Source organism: Thunnus albacares, chromosome 22 (genome assembly GCF_914725855.1).
Source record: "Thunnus albacares chromosome 22, fThuAlb1.1, whole genome shotgun sequence".
NCBI classification, from domain to species: Eukaryota; Metazoa; Chordata; class Actinopteri; order Scombriformes; family Scombridae; genus Thunnus; species Thunnus albacares.
In genome coordinates, this window is record NC_058127.1 from 3,136,041 (window position 1) to 3,158,094 (window position 22,054).

The 22,054-nt window shown below is 37.1% G+C and overlaps 2 protein-coding genes and 1 pseudogene across 6 annotated transcripts; all 3 read right to left on the reverse strand.

Moving 5' to 3' along the window:
- Positions 1-507: 507 nt before the first annotated feature.
- LOC122974436 lies at positions 508-5,927 on the reverse strand (annotated as a pseudogene).
- A 2,478-nt stretch (positions 5,928-8,405) lies between these two features.
- On the reverse strand, positions 8,406-15,657 carry LOC122974161. Of its 5 annotated transcripts, none has more exons than XM_044342101.1 (10): positions 14,926-15,657; positions 14,389-14,433; positions 13,792-14,052; positions 13,471-13,713; positions 13,193-13,294; positions 11,966-12,022; positions 10,925-10,999; positions 10,123-10,194; positions 9,533-9,626; positions 8,406-9,011 (listed from the first exon to the last, which is right to left on the reverse strand). In XM_044342101.1, the coding sequence occupies exons 1-10, from the start codon at positions 14,954-14,956 to the stop codon at positions 8,855-8,857; spliced, it is 1,137 nt and encodes a 378-aa protein (XP_044198036.1). In that variant the 5' UTR covers positions 14,957-15,657; the 3' UTR covers positions 8,406-8,854. The 5 variants fall into 5 exon arrangements, 4 of the variants coding, with proteins under 4 accessions (XP_044198036.1, XP_044198037.1, XP_044198039.1 ...); XM_044342102.1 differs by having other exon boundaries at positions 9,533-9,623; positions 14,926-15,656; XM_044342104.1 differs by having other exon boundaries at positions 8,840-9,011; positions 9,529-9,623; positions 14,926-15,653.
- A 912-nt stretch (positions 15,658-16,569) lies between these two features.
- LOC122974211 (Fc receptor-like protein 5) lies at positions 16,570-21,033 on the reverse strand. Its single transcript, XM_044342182.1, has 5 exons — positions 20,957-21,033; positions 20,420-20,464; positions 19,828-20,088; positions 19,477-19,749; positions 16,570-17,402 (listed from the first exon to the last, which is right to left on the reverse strand). Exons 1-5 carry the CDS (start codon positions 20,985-20,987, stop codon positions 17,182-17,184), a joined length of 831 nt encoding a protein of 276 aa, XP_044198117.1. The 5' UTR covers positions 20,988-21,033; the 3' UTR covers positions 16,570-17,181.
- Positions 21,034-22,054: the final 1,021 nt, after the last annotated feature.

Sequence of the window (22,054 nt, forward strand, 5' to 3'; positions counted from 1 at the left end):
TAAGTGCCCAAAAAACCCATTAATAATTGCTGTAGTTACTATTTATGATCAAATTGTCAGCTAAACATTTCATTCATACGTTCAGTATCAACATTTTTGCAACTTGCCAAATAAGGCCATTAATAGATAAAATATAATTCAGCTGGCATTATTTTACTAGCAAAATGTATTTACTGTTGCAATTCAGTCGCTGATGTAATTTCTAGACAGGGTTGAAGAAGAAAAAAGTATTGTCTAATATGCACATCTTTGGATGTAAATGTGTATTAAGTTCTTTTTTCAGTCTTCTATATATTAAATATTATATTTTATTACATTAAATTCATATTCATCTTATTTGTCTTTGTGTACACTAAAATAATTGTGAAACAAACACTTCATATTGGACATGCAAGTTTTATTGTATAATATTCATTGAATGTGGCATTTAGACATTTCATACATCTTTAACATCAGCTACATATGTTGTATCATATACGATACAGTATATGTAGCTGATACATATACATATACTGCTCTATTATTCTCTGGAATCTGCATATGTCAGCTAAAATAGCTGTTGTTAAGAAAATTGGACTCATTGTGACATGTTTCATTTCAGCTAAGAAACAGCCATAAACATCAAAAGCAGTTTTATTATGTTGTTGCACTTCCTCCTGGTCATGTTACTCTCATAATTTTGCTTTTATCATCTCAGATTTAATTGTCTTTAGCATTATTAATTACATATATGACATTGAGTTTTTATTCATACCAAGCATTTAATGCTTAGACTAAATTCTCCACACCCTACAGCTCGTCTCGGTGTTGAGTTCTAGCTGACTCTTTGTGCGCCTCTTTGTTAATGTTTGTAGCGGCCCTGACTGCAGATTTCATAGATGTCTCGATCCAAGCGTGAGGGAAGGCTGTGTGTTCGCCAGCAAAGTGCACCCTGCCCTCCCTCCTGAAGAGCTCCTTAGCGTACTCCAAGTGTTGGTAGGGTGTGAAGAGAGCGAAGGCACCCAAGCTGTAAGGATCAAGGCTCCACTTCTTCACTACAACTCCCGTGCAGAGAGACCTGAGAGACCAGATGGGCTTGCTGTGGATCTTTGCCAAATCTCTCAGAGCCAGTTCTTTCAGCTCTTCATCGCTCGCACCTAGGAAGAGGAGGGAGTCGTCAGACCAGGTTTAAGACGCTAGGAGGACACCGATGGTCTCATTTCTTGGGAAACTGTGGCTGGGGTAGTAGATGAAACGAGAGGGCCGATCAGTGATGCTCTTGCCTCCTCGGATGCCATCCTCCTCCCAGAACTTCTCACTGAAAGTGAGGAGGATTTTAGTGGAGCTGTCGTAGTGGACTGCCCTCAGGGCCTCCATCTTTCTGATGGAGAGAGGTGGATCAAAGTCTATGAAGAGGGCTGCTTTGGCTGTGGTTGTTACCAGAACAACGTCAGCAGGAAGGTCTGTCAGAGAGGACTCTTGGAGTGTTTGGTACGACACGATTACACCTTTTTCTGACTGGCTGATGCGCTTGACCATAGAGGTGAGGAGAATGGGGACATCGAGGACAGTAAGAAAAGCTTTCGGGAGAAGATCTGACCCATCAGTCACTTCATCGTACCTTAAAAACAAAAAGGAAAATGTCTATTCTTATTGCATTCATGCAGTGAAACAATTGAATTGGCAATTTTTCAACCAGCATGACAGTAAGCAATCTGCAAAGCAGATGGGGAAGAAGAAAGTAGTTTTAAAAGTCTGGGATACTGATTTCAAATAGAGCTTTTAACACAAGATAAGAGAAAATAGTGTATTGTTATTATTCCTGTGAAGTTTTAAAGATGGTTAAATTCAAAGTCTGTTACACCAGTAATCGAGAACATCATCTCCATCAGCCATTGCCTTTATTTTCTGCTTCATATTGTCAAGAAATCAAAGCAATAAAGTTCAACTTATGTCTTGTTACAGAATTTAGCAATGCAATATGTGCTAATTCTAGCATCCATCACCACAATGAAGGTAAGCTAAGCTAAATGTAGCCTAACCATGACTGGGGGTCAATAAAGTCTGTTTTACTGTTGCCTGATGGTTTTAATTAGTGAAACAGACCCCAAATGTACTTAATTTGACTTTTAAGTTGGATGATTTAAACTTTCTGGTCTCCTTTAGAAATCAATGAACACATGTTCAGATAAAAGGGAAAACAAAACTGGTGTAAGATCTTTTAAGGGACAACTGTGAATATAAAAACATTTATAATCGTATCGCATGACTTTTTATATCTGTCACTGTTTCCGGCTGAAGGATTTAATTTTTAACAGCTCAGGCTGCACAATTTCCACATAAAGAGTGACTCATTTTGACCTGGCATCAATGTGGGACTCCAGGCCTTACCTGACGTTGTCACTGATGTCGGTCTGGTCGTAGATCATCTCACTCAGCGCTGTGTACATGAGGCTCTGTTCATTCAGCAGGTCTCCGATCATCCTCACCGCTTCTGGACTCAAATCACCTTCTTCTCTCAGATACTCCTGTCAAACATATATTTTCCATATTACTCAGTTTAAGCAAAATTTGCCAAAACGTCATTGCTAACTGAAATGTTTTCACTTGTCATGTTTTCAAAAATCAGGGATTGTATCTGACACTCTTCTGGAGACGGTTACCAATTAGTTTAACAGCTTCATCATGGTTTTGGTTTTGCTCTCTCTGGCCAGCTCACTCCACCAGAACCGTTTGACAGTTTGTGCAATATTTTGCTTCAGAATGAAATATAAAAACTGTTTCTGTCTTCTCTTGTCTAGTTTTAGAAAATTTGTCTCATGTTATCTTTTTAAACCTATTGGCTTGGTTTACTCCTCCAGGCCACATTATGTGACTCGCTATCATAAAATAATAAGATATGTGCAGGAAAACCTGCTCTTTACACATAACCATTTCCTCATGAGAGTTAACCATTAGTTGACTGTTTTTAATGATAAACAGTTGGATATGGCACGCTCAATTCTTCCTATTTGTAATAGACTAAAACAGTCATTCACATATGTGTGCTCATTTCACAATACTTCATGAGATCTCCTACTTTCACAGAATAGTGGTCGTATTTTTCCAGTGCAGCTTTGCAGCCGTGAGCTTCCACTTCATCTTTCACCTACAAAAGAAAAGAAAAAGGTCACTTGTATGCCCATATAGAGGAAGTTAACTGTGGCATCCATTGAGACCAATGTAGAAGAGAAACAGACCAAACCTGAAACAGAAAGCAAACCAGTGGCAGCTCTTGGGGATTTGGCCCATGACCAACAAACTAGTAGCATGGCTAAAGGGGTGGCAGAGTATTCAACAACGGTAACAGAATTTGATAAAGAGTTTTGGTCCCAAGAGGATAATTTGCTTTGGTGATTGCCTGACTAAGATGCTAAATGCTACATATTACCATCTGTACATGTCAAATTGCTACTTGGTAAACAGTAAGACCTACATGATTAATGGATTTGCTTTTGGAGAAGTACATCCACATGACCGTCTTGTAGAGTTCAATTTTGGTGAACTTTGAATATGTAAAAAAAAAACTTACCCTAAAAACACACACCTATTCCAGTGAGGTGCTAGCTTGCAGGCACACTCATAACTCAAATACATTTATTTTAACAAATGAAGATCAACGTTTCTGCAAACTTCCCATTTTTTGAATGTTGAATTTGTGCCACTGACCAACTGTAAACTGTCGTGGAGGAACAGAGACCCAGAGACCCCAAAATTAAGGAAGCTACCATATTAGTGGCGTAGCACCACCCAGATTTATGAGAACTTACTTGGCTGGACAGTTCTTTTATTCGACAAAAGATATTTCAATACCACCTATTTCACAAATGTCACAAATTTCACAAATTTGTGCAACTTCCTGGGGTGACCAGACACTCCCTCTTACCTTCTGCAAACTTTGCTGTAGAAGCTCATCTGCTGACTTCCCTCTTTCACTTTCCCACAAGTTATACTTTAGGACATCAGGGTTTGTTTCCACCAGATTTGTCCTCTTACGCTGCCCGTTAACCAGGTAAAAGGTCTTGCCATCGTTCATGGCGAACTCATTCAGCTTCACCCCCAGCTTTTCGATAAACCAGTGGACGATGCTGTTGAAGAACAAGGTGATGGTGTTGGAGTTAACTTTTGGTTGGGAGAAGATGGTTTGTTATTTCATAATACAGTACAGTAAATCCCGTAAACCCACCGGTGAAAACTTGGGATCCTCATGGCGCCCAGTTCAGCATACCAGCCCTCTTTTTCATTCCTGTAGGTCTCCACACGTCCTCCAACGCGATCACTAGCCTAAACCAAACTTAAATTTCCCTAAAATAAAAGTGACTTCCTCTCTAAAAAAATACATTTGAAAAGACTGTTTCAAAGTCACCAGGACATGTTTTGAGTTGTTTTGCCAAAATTTTTCATGTTTTACAAGCACATTGAATACATGTTTGTAGCTCATTTAGATGTGGTTCCAAATGTTTTATGGCTAGATTTCAATATGAAAACCTTAAGTCGCCTGTTACGTTCTCTAAAATTTCTAATTTTAAATGTCCATAACTTATATTTTTGTCAGATGATGTTGTGATCATAAAATAATGATTTTATCTGCTGGTACAGGTGGTATTCTCTTACAGTGATTACAAAAACTAGCTTTGCTGTATATTTCTTAAGACAAAGTCAGTAACAAATCAAAAATATCATTAAAAGGGCATTCGTAGTCAATTGCCAATAAATACAAGCATTTATATACATTCACAAGTGAATTTTTGACGCTTCAGAGACAAGAAAAGAGCCATGAATATGTTGCAAGCGAGATGCCCTGGTGAGGGAGGCGGTGGACATCAGGTCTCATATAAGGTAACAGCATGTTGAATGTACCGTGTGTCCTGCGTCTTGCAATAACTTGGCAGCCGTCAGTCCGGCCATGCCAGCTCCAACAATAACCACATGATGAAATATTTTTAGTGCTGTTATTAACCTCGGGATATTGGATTGAGCCTACTTGCTCTCTGCCCTGCAGGACTTAGGTCACCTAAGTGATACATTTATTGAGCCAAAGTCTAGTTGAGTAACCAGAGATTAGACTCTTCATTGTACTTGGCCTGTTTTGTTGTTGTTGTTGTTGTTTGTTTTCAGAAAACAGCTTTCCTTCTTCACATTTAAAGACATTTAGCTGGTGCTATTGTAAAAAAGAGAATAGAAGTGAAGAAATTTCATTTTTTTTTTTTTTTTTTTTAAAACATTGACAGGTTTGCAGTTCCTGACAGATTTGACAGATGACACAATGCTTTGAAAATAAAACATCTACTGTCCCCACACCAGACCACAGAGTCCTGCTGTTATCGTCTGAAAACAATCAGGTACTACGTAAGTTGTAAAAGGACTCCAAACTTTATAAAACTGAAAAGGTTCCTCTTTTAATTCAAATTAATATATTTGTGAATATATACACATTGTAGTAAACGGTGAACCTTTCGTGCCCTCTATAATCTTGCACAAAAGTTTCAGTTCTGAAAATCACAGACAGAAGTACGTTCAAATCTGCTTGTGTTAAGTCCAATAAAAACAGCCTCATTTCATCATACAGTGTATGATGAAATTTGTGTCACAATGTGTACAAACATAAATCTGCAGAAAAGCAGAACTGAAATATTGACCACAGACAGAGACGATCAAGGAACTCAGTAGAGTACGTGGAATTTCAGTAAATAGTCTTATTACAGTTTAAGACAACACCCTTCTTCATTAAGACACATAGTGAGAGTTGCTCAGTATACTGGGACTCATTGCCTCGGCACATTTATTAACAAACTGGATCTGATTGACAATTCCAATAACACATGATCACCAAATAAATTGGTTTAAAGAGAGTTAAAGTTTGTAAGAAAATACTCACAAAATTTCCATTTCACCACATGCAGATTCATCGCAAATGATTCTTCTTTCCCTTTTGGTGACATCAAGAGGAAGAGGAAAAATACATAGAATCCAAATGTTTGAATCCTGGAAAGTCCTGACTTCTCTGTCTGACTAAAACATCCGTACATTTAGCTGACGATGTTATCAAAGTGACACGGGATGAATTCAGCAACAGCAATCCTGAAGAGCTCCTCAGAAGAATGTAATGACGTTATTCTGATGTAAATAATTTCTTTTAAGAAGTACGATATTTTATAAAATCATCTTCTACACAGTAAAATTATGAAAAAATGTATAGTTATGACGATAAATATTTAAAAAAATTACATTTTGGTTTTTCCTAATCATAAATAAGTATATGCCAAATGCACAGTATTGAAAATTTGACTTATAACTTGTAACATTTTCACTTTTCAGAACTTGCTGCTCTGCTGTTTCTGGTCTGATTTTTTCGTCTCTTTTTACATTTCAATTTGCAGCATCTATTCTTTGCTTGCATTATGACACTTTGATATATATTACATTCATGTTGCATTTGGTTTTGTTGTTACAATTTCCTCATAATGATCCAGTTTTACTGTCTTCTACTGTTTGTTCTATTCATGAAATGTTTCAGAAATTAACTCTGACTCAAAACATTCAGTGTGAGATTTTAATGACAGACATAGAGGCTTAAATATCAGATGAAATGACTAATTCTAAAATCGCGCTCTCTTACGTACTTTCCATCAGTGCTGGAATTTCATTGTTTCTCTCCTGACTAGCATGACTTCTTCTCTTTATCTGTAATCAGGGTTTGGTCCTCGTATTCAGTAAACACCAGTTCCTTGAAATCAACAGTCAGGTTTCATTTTACGAGGGAAAAGTTTAATATTACTCAACACCATTATCGAGAAGAATTACTGTTACATTATGGTGACCCTGCCAAAGCTGTTAAATAGATGTAAATCATTCATTTTGGTTTTCATTTGCTAATCACATGATTGTCACTCAGACATGTTTTCAGTTTGTGTCAGATGAGGGTGTGGATCCTCCAGCACTTCACTGGCAATAAGACAACTTTAACCTTAATGTTTTGACTTTTACACTGTGGTGTTTAAGGGCAGTTTTTTTTCTTTTTACTTATCTAGAGCAATGAATCATTTAGTTGGCATTAATATATGATAATAAAGAACATCTGTTAGGAGGTTTTTACAAATTGATCAGGTGTATTTTACAGCAGTGATTGTTAATAAGGGGGTTTCTGGTCACAGGAAGCATACTATATTTTTAATTGTGACATTGTATGAGCTGACAATGTGCTGTGCGTGGCTAGTAGTGATGAACCTACAGAGAATTATCAGTGACTCTGCAGCTCCTCTTGGCTTTATGGAGCTTTATAGTGAGTTCCAGCTCATTGTTTATCTGTCCGGCTGCAACTTTACTGTTTTGGTTCAGTCTCTCACCTGCTCAGCACCAAACGGCAAACAGACACAGTTAGCTGTAGACTAGCTGGTGAACATAGTGGAGCATTTAGCAGCTACAGAGCCAGATATTTTCCCTAAGGATTGGTAGAGAGCAAAAACAGAGCTAAAAGAGAGTGAATATTGGACTTACATTCACCAGGTGGACAGAAACATGACTCCTAATGAATGATAATGTTGCTCCGTAACTGCTGGATGTGGAAATAAGACAGTTTGCTAACAAGTTCAACATATCAGCTTAAAACCATATGTCAGTGTTCTTGTTACTGGTGCCTCAAAGTGGCCAGAAAATCAGTTAACGCAGGTTTCATATAAAATGAAAACACACATTTTTTTAGAAACATGTTGAACTCCTGAATTACTGAGTTGGTGAGAGCTGAAGTTATTTCTCATTTGTTAAAACACAGATTCCCAAGAGGCTCACATTAAGAAACAGCCAGCAGAGAGTCAAAAGGGAAGAAAAGTCTAAAGCAAGAAATCTGAGGAAAACTATGAGTATGGCTTTACATCTCATTCACTTATTATATCTCTGTGAGATGGGCTTTTCAGCAATGGTGTAGCCTACTGTATCTGGAAACCAAACAGGTCTAATTTGACATGACACCTCTCTGCCTCTATGCAAGACCAACCATCCCACTGGTATAGATAGATAGACCAATCAATCGATACACAGAAAAAGCTCTACAGCTTATTTCCATTGTGGTGCAGTACAATGTTGCATCTGACAATTTACATTAGTGGGTTTAATTTTTTCCAGTTGTTGACTTTGGCATTGTGCACTCCGAAACTATGTGGGGGGATGGGGGAGGGCAGAGGAACAAATTTTACAGTAAGACAATCAACTCTCCCTAACAGGCACTCTTTAGTGCCGTGTTTTTAGCTATTTTCAGATGTTCCAACTTCCCTTTTCAAAATGAATCATCTTACAGTCTTTGCACACACTGCAATGTTGTGTCACATAAGACTAGACTGTTTTAAAGCAGGATGTCATCAATCTGTGGTCAAAATCACAGGAACCTCAAAGAAAATAATGGGTTTTTTATTACAGAACAAACACAAAAATACAAATGTGACATTATGTGTAAAAAAAAATGACATATGCACTGTAATTACAGATTCCATGTCTTCTCATCACCATTCCTTAGAATTCCATAAAACATTGTGTTCACAGGATTATTAAACTGCTAACTGTGAACTCAGAGTGTTTGATCAAGTCAAAGTGAGAATAAAGCTGCTGCAGCTTTTCAGCAGCTCTATTCTTGTAGGCAGTTTCACAGATGTGTGAACAGGAAGAGCAGAGAAAAGGTGGTTTCAAAAGGTGGTTTTAAAAAAAGATTCTGACGCTGTGAACTAGATGAAGGCCTCAGACAAAGACTGCAAGATGAACCACATAAGTACATTTTAACCTGCCCATGAACTTTAAATAATATCTGTGCAGATACATAACATGAAGACATGAAGACTGCACTGTTTCAACTGACACAAGCAATGCTGCTTTTGTTCTGTAAAATGTAATTTAGTTCATCTGTTACTGTTGGAACAATGAAAAAAGTACATTTGTGATACACTAAACATAGTTCATGTTTCTTTAAAGCCCCTTTTTCAGTCAGCGTCTCTGCTCTCAAAGACCTGTAAGACACACATGATGTACATATATAAATAATATAAAATATATAGATAGGTGGTGAATAATATAGTATGCATAGAGGTCCCAAAAATCTTATTTTTAAGAAGACTAAACCACTTGCTTAAATTAAAGAAAGACTGATCTCTTTGTTAAAATCACACAAGAAAATGACAATTTTAAAGCCATTTCATGATACATTGGAAGTCTGATTGATTGATTTGATACATTTTAAGATACAGATTCATTTTGAACTGCAACAATTCTAAAAAAAAAACAGAAAAAAACCCCAAATAATACCAAAACAGGAAATACTGATTTTAGATGACAATTCCCAAATAAAATCCCTTTAAAATCTAATGTTCTCATTTGGAAAAGTGTGAAAACATTTAATTATAAATGTTTATTCATATTTTAGGAGATGCTGTTGTAAGCTGTACACTGGTGGATCACTCATTAGCTAAAATACTTTAATTGTCTAAGAAAAGAGAGGCAACACACTAGTATTTTCCTCTGTCTTACCTACTGGATGGTAGAATAGAAGTCATCCTCTGCGAAACGTGAGTTGGTGTCTGCTGAGGGAGCTGCATCCGTTGTGATGATGGATACTCCGGTTTCTGCTTTGAAAATAGATGAAATTATGTCATTTTCTTGTCAAAATATTCACTTAGAAGTGTAATATTTCCTCAAAATATTTTAGCAGCATAGTCAAACTGGTGTTTTTTTCCTACAGAAGTATAAAAGAGTCCAGTAGGACCAGTGTCTCTGGTTATTTCATGGTATTAACAAAGTTATAAATCAAACTAATCTCTAATAGAGCTTTTCAGTCCCATTTAAGGATTACTCCAACAATTTAGCATTGCACTCACATTGTCAAACTCACAACTGACAGTTAAAAAAAGGATTAAAATCAGGTCTGGTAACCTCACTTCTTTCTAACTCCTCACCCCCAAATTTCTTTCACTTGAAGTCTTAAGGCCCAATTGATGCTGACTCAAGTGACATCACTTGAGGCAATTTATCAGATTTCGCAAAGCTCAACCTGGAGACACAAAGACACAGATAACACCATTGGAAGCACACACAAAAATGGTGAAGTTCCCCTTTAAGTCTCACCCAGTTGTTGAGTCTCATCCAGGCCCAAGGTGTAGTAAATAGGTACAGACGAGAATTTATCCTCATCCTCATCTAAAGGAGAGAGATTGTAAGTCAGCTGATAGACAAATATATCGAAATCACTATTAATGCTCTGGATGAACTGAAGGATGTGTTAGAATATCTGTTTGTTCTCTTCAATGCTTTTCTTTGTATCTATCTTAAAACGTAGGGAGTTGTGCTGTGGTGTGCCCCAGGGCTCAATTCTTGGTCCATTTTGTTTTTGCTTTACTTTGACTGCTTTTATCATTAGTTGTACTTTTTCTTTTTTTAAATGATTATGTAGATGACAACCAAATTTATATTTTTTGTTAAACTTATCTAAGTTTGATCCATTAAGTGTGTGAGATCGGAAAAAATGTGAACTGTGTTGAATAGGTATGTCAAGTTATATTATATCCAAAAGTTAACATCTTGTGCTGTATAAATCGAACTCATAACCTCTACTCTACATTCACTTCTGAGGGGCCCTTCGACATTGTTTTCTCTGTGGTTTCTGGTGTGGTTTGAGTCCAGGAAGCTCAAGTTATCACCAGCATCTACACATTTCTTGCCAACATGTACACATGTAACAGACTGAACATGTTTACTGTACGTAAATACTGTTCTCACTTCAGTAACATCTTTTACACTATTGCTATTGTTAGCATTCATTTGCAAGCTGGAGGATTTCCAAGTATGCAATGTAGCTGTTGTGTTACATGCTTTTTGTGGTCTGTACTTGACATTAAGTAGTAAGACAATAACATGTCAAGTGAAGTACCTTTCTTCTTCCTGGTTTTTGTTACAGAAGCGTATGTCACGTTGTCTGCATCAGCTGCATGGGATTCTACAGACACTGAAAAAAAGCAGATACTGTAGGTAAACAAATACACGCATAGTTATTTATCAATAAATAGTAAAATGCGCCAAAGGTTTGGTGAGGATTCCTCTTGAAGCTCAGAATTTATGTTAAAAGATGTTTTGACCTATCAAGAGGCCCTGTAGTGAGTATCAGGCTGTGCCATCATAAATCTACTGGGCCTCATGACAGGCAACTCCATCCTCTAGCCCTGACCTAACTTACCTTTTAGCTGCCTTTAAATCCTGTTCTCACCCAAGCACAGAGCAGATACTCGGCAGCTTTCCTGGTCTTATATCTACGTTGTATCTGCTCAGATTAACTGCTGGGGATGGCCCCACCGGCTTGATAGGCAGCTTCATCTGAATGCCAAGTAGCTCAGTAGGTCCAGCTGTCATCTCTACTTATATCTACTTTGTATAGTTCAGACAAAACTACAGCGAAGGGCCTAATTGGCTTGATATGCAGCTTCATGCCATGCTCACTCATTTGTCCAACCCTCATCACTGTGTTACTGGTTACACTGGTCTTATGGACATCCATACATCAATCCTTTAGTCTAACAACTCTTTACAATTTTAGTTTTCTTTACAGAGGTCAAGGGTCAGTCTCGTTTTAATAAATATTTGAATAAACATAATTGGAACAATCAAAGTGTGAATTATATTATCTATAGACAAATAGATAGCTAGGGGATTTCCTTTTTGATACCACAAATGACTCAACAATTACTAACAGTGATTACAGACCAGGATTTTCAAACCTGCATTGTAGTTTAAGAGGTCACTGACATCATAAAGCAAACTTTCAGCCACTGAGAAAAAGATTTTAAGACTCAGTGCTAGACTAAGTGCAAGTAGGACAGTAGGATAATTATCTCACTTTACATTTCTACGTTATTTCTTTAATCCCAACAAGATAACCAGTATACTGAAAATACCAGTATATGGTTTATGTTCTCACCTGTTTGATCCTCAGCTGCACCTGATCCGAGTGTCGGTGTGGACAAGCAGAGCAACACTGCAGTAAGAAAAAAAAAAAGTGACAGCATCAGTCGAAAAATAAGAAAAAAAGAGGAGAATATAAATTTAAAAAAAGATAAAATAAAATGATAAAGTAAATGTAGCTGCTGTCCATTGTATGTAATTCTGAACAACCATGAACAGCACCATTTAGTGCACCATGGCATGACATTTGGTGATAGAAGAGAGCAATGGAGGAAGTTTTAAGATGGAAAACATTTTTCTCATGGTCCAGTCCTAATGCAAAAGCTGCAGAATCATCAATAGTGCCTATGGCAGAGTGAACAAGACACCAAATTCAGAGGATGTTAAATTAGCTTGGGAGGAGGTACCCTAATTAGAGAATAGTTGCTATGCCCCTGCTAGAGCAGTAACGAAATGTATTATATATAAATAAAAGACCAACATAAGGCTGGAAATAAATTGCAGAGACAGTTTGGCAGAGGGATAATGCAGCCATTTCTAGTATCTCTACCCAGAACATAAAAGGTTTTGGAGGAGATTAGAGAATTGAGTGTGCATCTCCTCAAATTATTTAGGCCATTAATAGTGTATTAGTTATTATGTAGCAATAGTAGTAATGAACAGTCATGTTCTTGCTGAGTTGTCAGTTGCACTCCCCTCACAGTGTCAAACTGATCAAATCTTGAGTTGAAGGTGAATAAAAAAACCTCAGTTTGCCCTAAAAAATGCCAGTGTGCTGGTTGAAATCTGCATTACACACTATGTACCCACAGGTTGTGTCAACATTGAGTTCTGTTGGTTGGTTTTGTTAGTGAAGGGTTCATTATCTTTGCTTTGAGCCTACATTGTTGTTGACTCACTCTGTCAGACCTGATCTCAATAAATAAAACAACCGAACAAAAGCACTTAAGATGCAGGGCTTTCATTGAGGAAAAGTGGATTTTTCTGCTACACAGATTGTGATCTGTTGTAGATTCCCAGTTTGTTTGGACTAAACAGAAGCAGAACAGGATAACTAGTACATGGCTGAATTAGAAAATAAGAGGGTGTCACTAACAGACACTCAAACTTCTTCAATACAGAATCCTACAACAAGCCACCTACATTTTGACTGACAGGTGAGCGTGAGCAGCACAGCAAAAGCAGGGAGTGATTATAGCAGCAACAAAGGTGTTAGTGAAATCTTTTATTTTATGTTTCTCACCTTTGCCAAAGTGGTGTACTCCCACCACCACCAACAACAGAACCACCAGTAAAACAGTCACAATGATCCATGAGACAGTTTTGAAAGTGTCACTGTTAGAGTCTGGAAGTGAAAATGTTGATTATAAAGTTAAAACAAATACAAATAAAAAAATATACATAGCTACTTAATCAATGTTTGCAAAATTACTAAACTAAAGGGAAGATAAGAATATTTGAAAAAGTGAGCAGGTCAAAACCAACAAAACCAACCTGGATGGGATATTATGCAAGAATCACCTCCGACAGCCAGCCGGCTCTCTGGTGATTCTCCAGCTCCAGAGATGTTACACTTGTAGAGTCCTTCATCAGACTTGGAAACACTGTAGATGATCATGTTTCCTGTAGGCTCAGTCCTGATGAAGAGTCCATTTTTATAGAAATCAGCTGGGAGGTTGGCAGAAGTAGTTTTGTTTCTGCAGTGCAGAGTCACAGTTTCTCCCTCCATCACAGGACCAGGACTCTCCAGAATCACAGAACCATCTGAGCAACAAGTGTTTGATATTTATTTCATGTTAAATATACATTTTTGAAACATATCTTGTCGTATTGTGAACATACCAGTGACAGTGATGTTGATGCTGCTATTTCTCCCCCCTCCAGCTTCACACCAGTATTCACCACTGTCGTCTGGATAAACATTTACAACGTCGCAGGATGAACCTGCTGATTCCGTCCTATTAGTAGCACATCGGGGTATTTTCCCTTTGGACTCATGTACACGTTTACATCCAGTTGAACCATCACACTCCTCACAATGAAAAGTTACAGACTCATATTGAAAGAACTGCAGTCTGTTTGGGACGATACAGATAACTGGATCTGAGATGAAGAAGAAAGAGTCAATTAAAACATTTGATCCATACAAAACTTCTGAAATATGAACATGAACTGAATATAAATGACTGGAATATGATTCTAAAATGATCAAACAACAAATAAAAATAAATTATTACATATGTGCATAATAAAGGATAAAGGTAACAGCATTCCTGGGATGATTAAAAAACATTTATTTTTTTCTATTAAAAAGGGTCAGTTCACCAAAATCACAACATATTTTCTTCAATAATTTACCACAAACACTTCTCAGCAAAAAATGTATTGCTCAAAATGGTAAATAATTTTCATATTGACGAGGAACTAAATGGTACTTACTATTTTTCTGAGCATGTGCACACAACAGGGTCGACACAGTCACTACTGATGAGAAAAAGGAAGAGAGCCCAACGTCACACAGACACTTTTATTTATAGCACCTATAGGCTTTGTATTATTTCTCTTCTCTTGCTTAAAACTATGATACATGATCACTGTAGGGACACTATGACATAGATGATCATGCTGAAATCTGTGTATGTACTGCTGGCTGTTTTTATGAATGTTTGTGATCTAGAAACGTCAGCTCAACACCTGAAAGCTAAATTAAAGTAACAATAGCTACTCTTACATCTATAGCTACGTATGAAGACAGTGTATTGTCTAAAAATATTATAACTGCTGCAGAAAAATACATTTTTGGGGCTGAAAGCCCTTCAACACCACTAAGATGTTCCTGTATATGAAACCTGTGAAGCATTTTGTTTTTGGTGCCAGAATCTATAACTGAATATTTTTATTGTAAACTTTTCAACTTCTTCATCCTTTTGTTTAATCGTGACTGTCACAGGAAATGGAAACAGACTCAGTACTCACACAGTCTGATGCAGAGAGCTGCGACCTCCATGTTGTCTTGCTGCGAACTGTGTGAACATCAGACTGAAGTGAAATGTTGGTGGGAAACAGTCTCTTCCTGTGTGGCCTATTTCTGCTGATGATGCAACACTAATTTTGTTTTAGTTAACCTTTTTCTGAGAGGACGTGCTGCTCTTGTTGTAGACATAGCCTCAGTGGTTAAATCAGTGGGTGGAGTCAAAGAACAAATCAAACTTACTAAAGAAGACCTCTGGTTAAAATATGGAAGAAGGTATCAGCAGGGCTTAAACAAGACTTAATTGTCTAAGTCATGCTAGCAGCTCTGTGAGGCTGTATTTAGACACAGTGGTGCTGTGAGATAAACACTAACTACAACATGCTAACATGCTCACAATGACAGTGTTAACATACCGGTGTTTAGCAGGTGTTCATCATGTTCACCATTTTAGCTTAGTGTGTTAGCATGCTAACATGTACTAATTAGCACTGAACACAAGTACAGCAGAGGCTTATGGGAATGTCTTATTTAGATAAACAAATATATGATAAATATGAACCAAAGTACCTGACAAATTGAAATTCTGACCTGATGATGGCGCTAGATCAAAAGTCAGAGAATCGAAGTTATTACAATTCATCCTTTGTGGAATATGAATGTCTATAGCAAATTTCTTGGCGGTCCACCTGATATCTGTCTAGGTTCAATGAAAAACAAAAATGTCAACTTCATGATGGTGCTAAGTGGCAAAAAGTCAGCACCAAAATCCTTGAATGTCTGACAAAGCTCCTCTCTCCTCCTCTCCATCTGTATACATTCATGTACCATTAATGCATGTTACTAACTTTGCTTCTTCCCCAGAGTTTTTTTTTGTGCTTTTTCATCTTGCAGGAAACCCCGAAATACTGTGAGCCTTTGCCGTGGGAGTGGTGGCACAGTCCTGTTGGTGTCCTTCTCCGGCTATTGCTGCTGTTTGTTATTACTCATCATATTTCTATTATTATTGTTGTTATTCTGCTTCTCTTTTGCAGGAATTACCTGATCATTCACACCTGAAAGCTGCCCAGTACAACCAAAGTCTGATCTGCCCACTAAGGTTGTGTGTTCCATGATTGTAATGGATTCAGCAGAGGCAAAGAATCAGCCTCATACATCCAGATATATGGGTATACTCATGTATGTCTTTATAAGTGTTTCACTAGAATTCTAGTATTGTCTGGAGTAAATACCAAACCACCTTTGATTCTCTTGGTTCCATGACCTTTTCTATGTCTGCAAGTTTACTTTTTTATGAAGTTTAAATTGTGCAGTTACATCTGTCCAGAATTTAACTGTTAAAATGTTTTCAGTATCAAGATTTTCTCTTCATGGCTCTCTCTAAACACTCTCTCTCTTTGCATAGAATGCATTTACAGAACGACTCATTCATTTCACAAGTCCTACTCTGCCACCTGCAGTGCATCATAAACATGTTTTCCCAAACAAAAATTTTATGAAAAAGCATGTTTCAATAAAAAAGTATTTAGTAAATTAATTAGACATAAATGTGATTGATATTGGTCTTTTATTTGCATTAAAAATATGAAATAATATTATAAAATCATTCCTTTCAAACATTACAAAGCAATATGGTGATAATGCAATTAGAATTGTTACAAATTCATTACATTTTTTAAGTAGTAGAAGAAGCAAGCAAGAAATGAAACAACACATCAAAGTGCATTTAAAGATTATCGTTACATGATACATACAGTACATTCGAATAAACACCCTGAGAGAGTCTATTCATAGAGGTGTGGAGATACTGTGGTTATTCTGCAGAAGATTTGTCAGAGCTCAAATTGGATTGTGGATTTAACAGTTTTTTGATTGTGTGGTTTTGAAAGACTACAGACGTCTTTGTTTGACTTCTGAGAATCTCACAGCACAGAACACATCTGCTTTTAGACCCTTAGAAAAAAAAAAGGTACAAAATCAATTAATCAATGAAAAATACACCTTAGAGCAGCAGGAGACGTTCTTACCACCATTCTGTCAAACACACTGTATTTAAAATGAGTGCGTTTGTCAGAGTTATGGTCAAAATGGATTTTCATGCAGTATGAACTGTATAAAAACGGAACATCAGATCAAATGTATACATATCAAACAACATAGATCATAAAACAAGCAAATATGAACAAGGCAGACATTAAGCATTCAGATGAAGCATGATGGGATGTTTATTATCTTTGTGATCAAACTAGCTTTTAGGACACTCAGTCTTCTCCGTCATTTACTCCATTGTTCTCTTTAGTTTTGCAGTTACATTTACATGTGGGTGGACACGAGTTATCTTTTGTACCTCTGAGTTTCCCACAGCGAAGTAGTCCTACCACCAGCAACAGCGAAGCCACCATCGCAAAGGCGAATACTACTCTCAGGACATGGTAAATATGACACCAGTGATCTGAGGGTGGATGAGTGTCCGTGTGAAGGTCTACAAAGATGACAGAAAGTATCTGCATGAGACATTAATGCTTAAATATGTCATATCCTTCTTTATGAAAAGCAAAGAGACAGGAAATTACAGCCCACCACAGTTCCTTTTCCCTTGAAAGCAAAGAAAATGCCAGTAATCTTGGTGTTATCGTAGATGCTGATCTTAACTTTCACTGTCATATCAATAACGTCACGAGATCAGCTTTGTATCACCTCAGAAAATAAATTCAAAAAATCAGAGGCTTTCTGTCTAATTCAGGTGCTGAAAAACTAGCACATGCATTTGTCACAAGCAGACTCGACTATTGCAGTGGTCTCTTTTCTGGACTTCCTCAAAAGCGACTGCAGCTTATACAGAATGCTGCTGCACGTATTCTAACCAGGATTAAGAAATATGCACACATCAAACCTGTTCTTAAATCACTGCATCGGCTTCCAATAACTGTTAGAATTGATTCTAAAATCCTCCTACTCATCTACAAGGCGCTGAATAGCCCTGCTCCAAATTATATTAAGGAAATGCTTGTGCCGTATGAACCAACAAGAAGCCTCAGATCATCAGCCAGTGGTCTCCTTGTTGTCACCCGTGTGTGCTCTAAAGCAGGAGAAGCTGCATTCAGTGACTATGCTTCATCTAGATGGACTGCCCTTCTTAGAGATATTAGAGACGCACCGATGCTTAGTTCCTTTAAAAGTAGACTCAAGACATTTAATTTTATTGTTGCCTTAACTAAGTCAAGCAACTGTCTGTTCCTGTTTTTAGCTGAATCTTTCTGCACTTTAATTACCTACGCGTCCATGTATGTATTGGTGTGTTTGTCTGTTTTTATGTATGATGATATGGAGGATTGTATTGCTGTTCGTGTGAGGAATATTATGATGCTTTTTGTATGAAATGCGCTCTATAAATAAATGTTGTTGTTTATTGTTATTATTTTTAAATGAGAATTAAATGAAACAAGTTATTGGTAAATTGTTTAGAAATCTAAATACAATTTCAAATTTTGGATTGCTGGATAATATGTCGGGTCAGGGTCAGGTACCAAACTGTATTTTGTTGTACTGGTACTTTATCCCAGCATATTAGCAGACCTTAAAGGGGACACATCATGCTTTTCCTGTTGTTTTTATACTGATATAATGTTGGACGTTAAACATGGTTAAAGTGCCAGAACTTGAGGTGAATGAATGAAAAATTCCTCCTGCAAGTCAAAAAGCAGGGCTTCACTTGCTCTGGATGCTCCTTTTGCAAAGTTACCTCTATTTCCTCCCTGAACTGAAGTCAGATTGTTTGCACATGCCCACAAACAGCCGTCTGTTCCGTAACCTTTCTTGCTCCATGTGTTGTGCATATTTCAGATCAGATCAGGCTCCAACATGTATGGATGGATTTGAAAAGTTCATATTTTGAGTAAAGAACGAGAAAAGAAGTGGAATCCTGTTATTATAGTTGCAACCAGAGGAAGCTTCCTGAAGCTGACCAATCAGAACAGAGTGGACTCATCAGGAGGCGGGGCCTTAAAGAGACAGGAGCTAAAACAGCCTGTTTCAGACAGAGGCTGAACTGAGGAACTACATAAAGGGCCAGTAGAAGATAAATAAGATAGATAACTATAAATCATTCAAGATAGAATAGAATAAATACAAGATAAAATAATTTGTTGTTTAAAAACTTAAGATAAAGCAACTAAACACAATGTTGCAGCCATTTTCCTTGGCAAAATGATAAAAATATTTGTAATTTCTTTATGACTGACGTGAATTTGCTGAGTGTCACACAATACGAAAGAAAAAATATAATTTTAATTTGAGTTAAAGTCCCTCAGTGTCTCAAGTGGTGTATTCCTACCACCAACAACAGAACCACCAGTAAAACAGTCACAATGATCCATGAGGCAGTTTTGAAAGCGTCACTGTTAGAGTCTGGAACTGAAAATGTTGATTATAAAGTTAAAACAAATACAAATAAAAAAATATACATAGCTACTTAATCAATGTTTGAAAAATTACTAAACTAAAGGGAAGATAAGAATGTTTGAAAAAGTGATGAGGTCAAAACCAACAAAACCAACCTGGATGGGATATTATGAAAGAATCACCTCTGACAGCCAGCCAGCTCTCTGGTGATTCTCCAGCTCCAGAGATGTTACACTTGTAGAGTCCTTCATCAGACTTGGAAACACTGTAGATGGTCATGTTTCCTGTAGGCTCAGTCCTGATGAAGAGTCCATCTTTATAGAAATCAGCTGGGAGGTTGGCAGAAGTAGTTTTGTTTCTGCAGCGCAGAGTCACAGTTTCTCCCTCCATCACAGGATGAACAGGACTCTCCAGAATCACAGAACCACCTGAGCAACAAGTGTTTGATATTTATTTCATGTTAAATATACATTTATGAAAAATATCCTGTTGTATTGTGAACATACCAGTGACAGTGATGTTGATGCTGCTATTTCTCCCCCCTCCAGCTTCACACCAGTATTCACCACTGTCGTCTGGATAAACATTTGGAATGTCGCAGGATGAACCTGCTGATTTCGTCCTATTAGTACCACATGGGGGTATTTTCCCTTTGGACTCATGTACACGTTTACATCCAGCTGAACCATCAAACTCCTCACAATGAAAAGTTACAGACTCGTATTGAAAGAACTGCAGTCTGTTTGGGACGATACAGATAACTGGATCTGAGACAAAGAAGAAAGAGTCAATTAAAACATTTGATCCATACAAAACTACTGAAATATGAACATGAACTGAATATAAATGACTGGAATATGATTCTAAAATGACCAAACAATAAAATTAAAACAAATTATTACATATGTGCATAATAATAGATAAAGGTAACAGCATTCCTGGGATGATTAAAAAAACATTTAATTTTCTATTAAAAAGGGTCAGTTCACCAAAATCACAACATATTTTCTTTAATAATTTACCACAAACACTTCTCAGCAAACACTGAAAAAAATGGTAAATAATTGTCATATCGATGAGGAACTAAATGATACTTACCATTTTTCTGAGCATGTGCACACAGCAGGGTCGACACGGTCACCACTGATCGGTAAAAGGAAGAGAGCCCAACGTCACACAGACACTTTTATTTATAGCACCTATATGCTTTGTATTATTTCTCTTCTCTTGTTTAAAACTATGATACATGATCACTGTAGGGACACTATGACATAAATGATCATGCTGAAATCTGTGTATGTACTGCTGGCTGTTTTTATGAATGTTTGTGATCTAGAAACGTCAGTTCAACACCTGAAAGCTAAATTAAAGCAACAATAGCTACTCTTACATCTATAGCTACGTATGAAGACAGTGTATTGTCTAAAAATATTATAACTGCTGCAGAAAAATACATTTTTGGGGCTGAAAGCCTTTCAACACCACCAAGATGTTCCTCTATATGAATCCTGTGAAAAATTTTGTTTTTGGTGCCAGAATCTATAACTGAATATTTTTATTGTAAACTTTTCAACTTCTTCATCCTTTTGTTTAATCGTAACTGTCACAGTAAATGAAAACAGACTCAGTACTCACACAGTCTGATGCAGAGAGCTGCGACCTCCATGTTGTCTTGCTGCGGACTGTGTGAACATCAGACTGAAGTGAAATGTTGGTGGGAAACAGTCTCTTCCTGTGTGGCCTATTTCTGCTGATGATGCAACACTAATTTTGTTTCAGTTGACCTTTTTTCTGAGAGGCGGAGCTGCTCTAGCTTAGTGTGTTAGCATGCTAGCATGTGCTAATTAGCACTAAACACAAGTACAGCAGAGGCTTATGGGAATGTCTTATTTAGATAAACAAATATATGATAAACATAAACCAGAGTACCTGACAAATTGTAATTTTGACCTCATGATGGCGCTAGATCAAAAATCAGACAATCGAAGTTATTACAATTCATCTTTTGTGGAATATGAATGTCTATAGCAAATTTCATGATAATCCATCCAATAGTTGTCAAGATATTTCCCTCTGAACCACAAATATTAACCTCAAGCTAGTGTGACTAATCTTTATGGTGCAGAAAAATACATTTTTGTGGCTGAAAGCTCTTCGACGTCACCACGATGTTCCTTTATATGAAACGTGTGAAACATTATCTTGTTTTTGGCGAACCTTAGTGAATATCAGACTGAAGTGTAATGTAGGTAGGAAACAGTCTCTTCCTCTATGGTCTATTTCTGCTGATGATTCTATAATATTTTGAGTGTTTTAGTTTGAAAACCTTTTTCTGAGAGGAGGAGCTGCTCTTGTGGTAGAAATAGTCTTGGTGGTTCAGTTTAATCAGTGGGTGGAGTCAAAGAACAAAGCAAACTTACTTCAGAAAATGACCTCTGGTTAAAATATAGAAGAAAATATAATTTTCTAGGTATCAGCAAAGTTTATAGGTGTTTCACTGAACTTCTAGTATTGTCTGGAGTAAATACCAAGACACCTTTAGTTCTTTTGGTTCCATGACCTCTTTTATGTCTGCATGTTTACTTTTTTTATGAAGTTTAAATTGTGCAGTTACATCTGTCCAGAATTTAACTGCTAAAATGTGTTTTCAGTAGTAGTTCAAGATTTTCTCTTCCTTTATTTTTTATGGCTCTCTCTAAACTCTCTCTGCATAGCATGCATATATAGAACTCA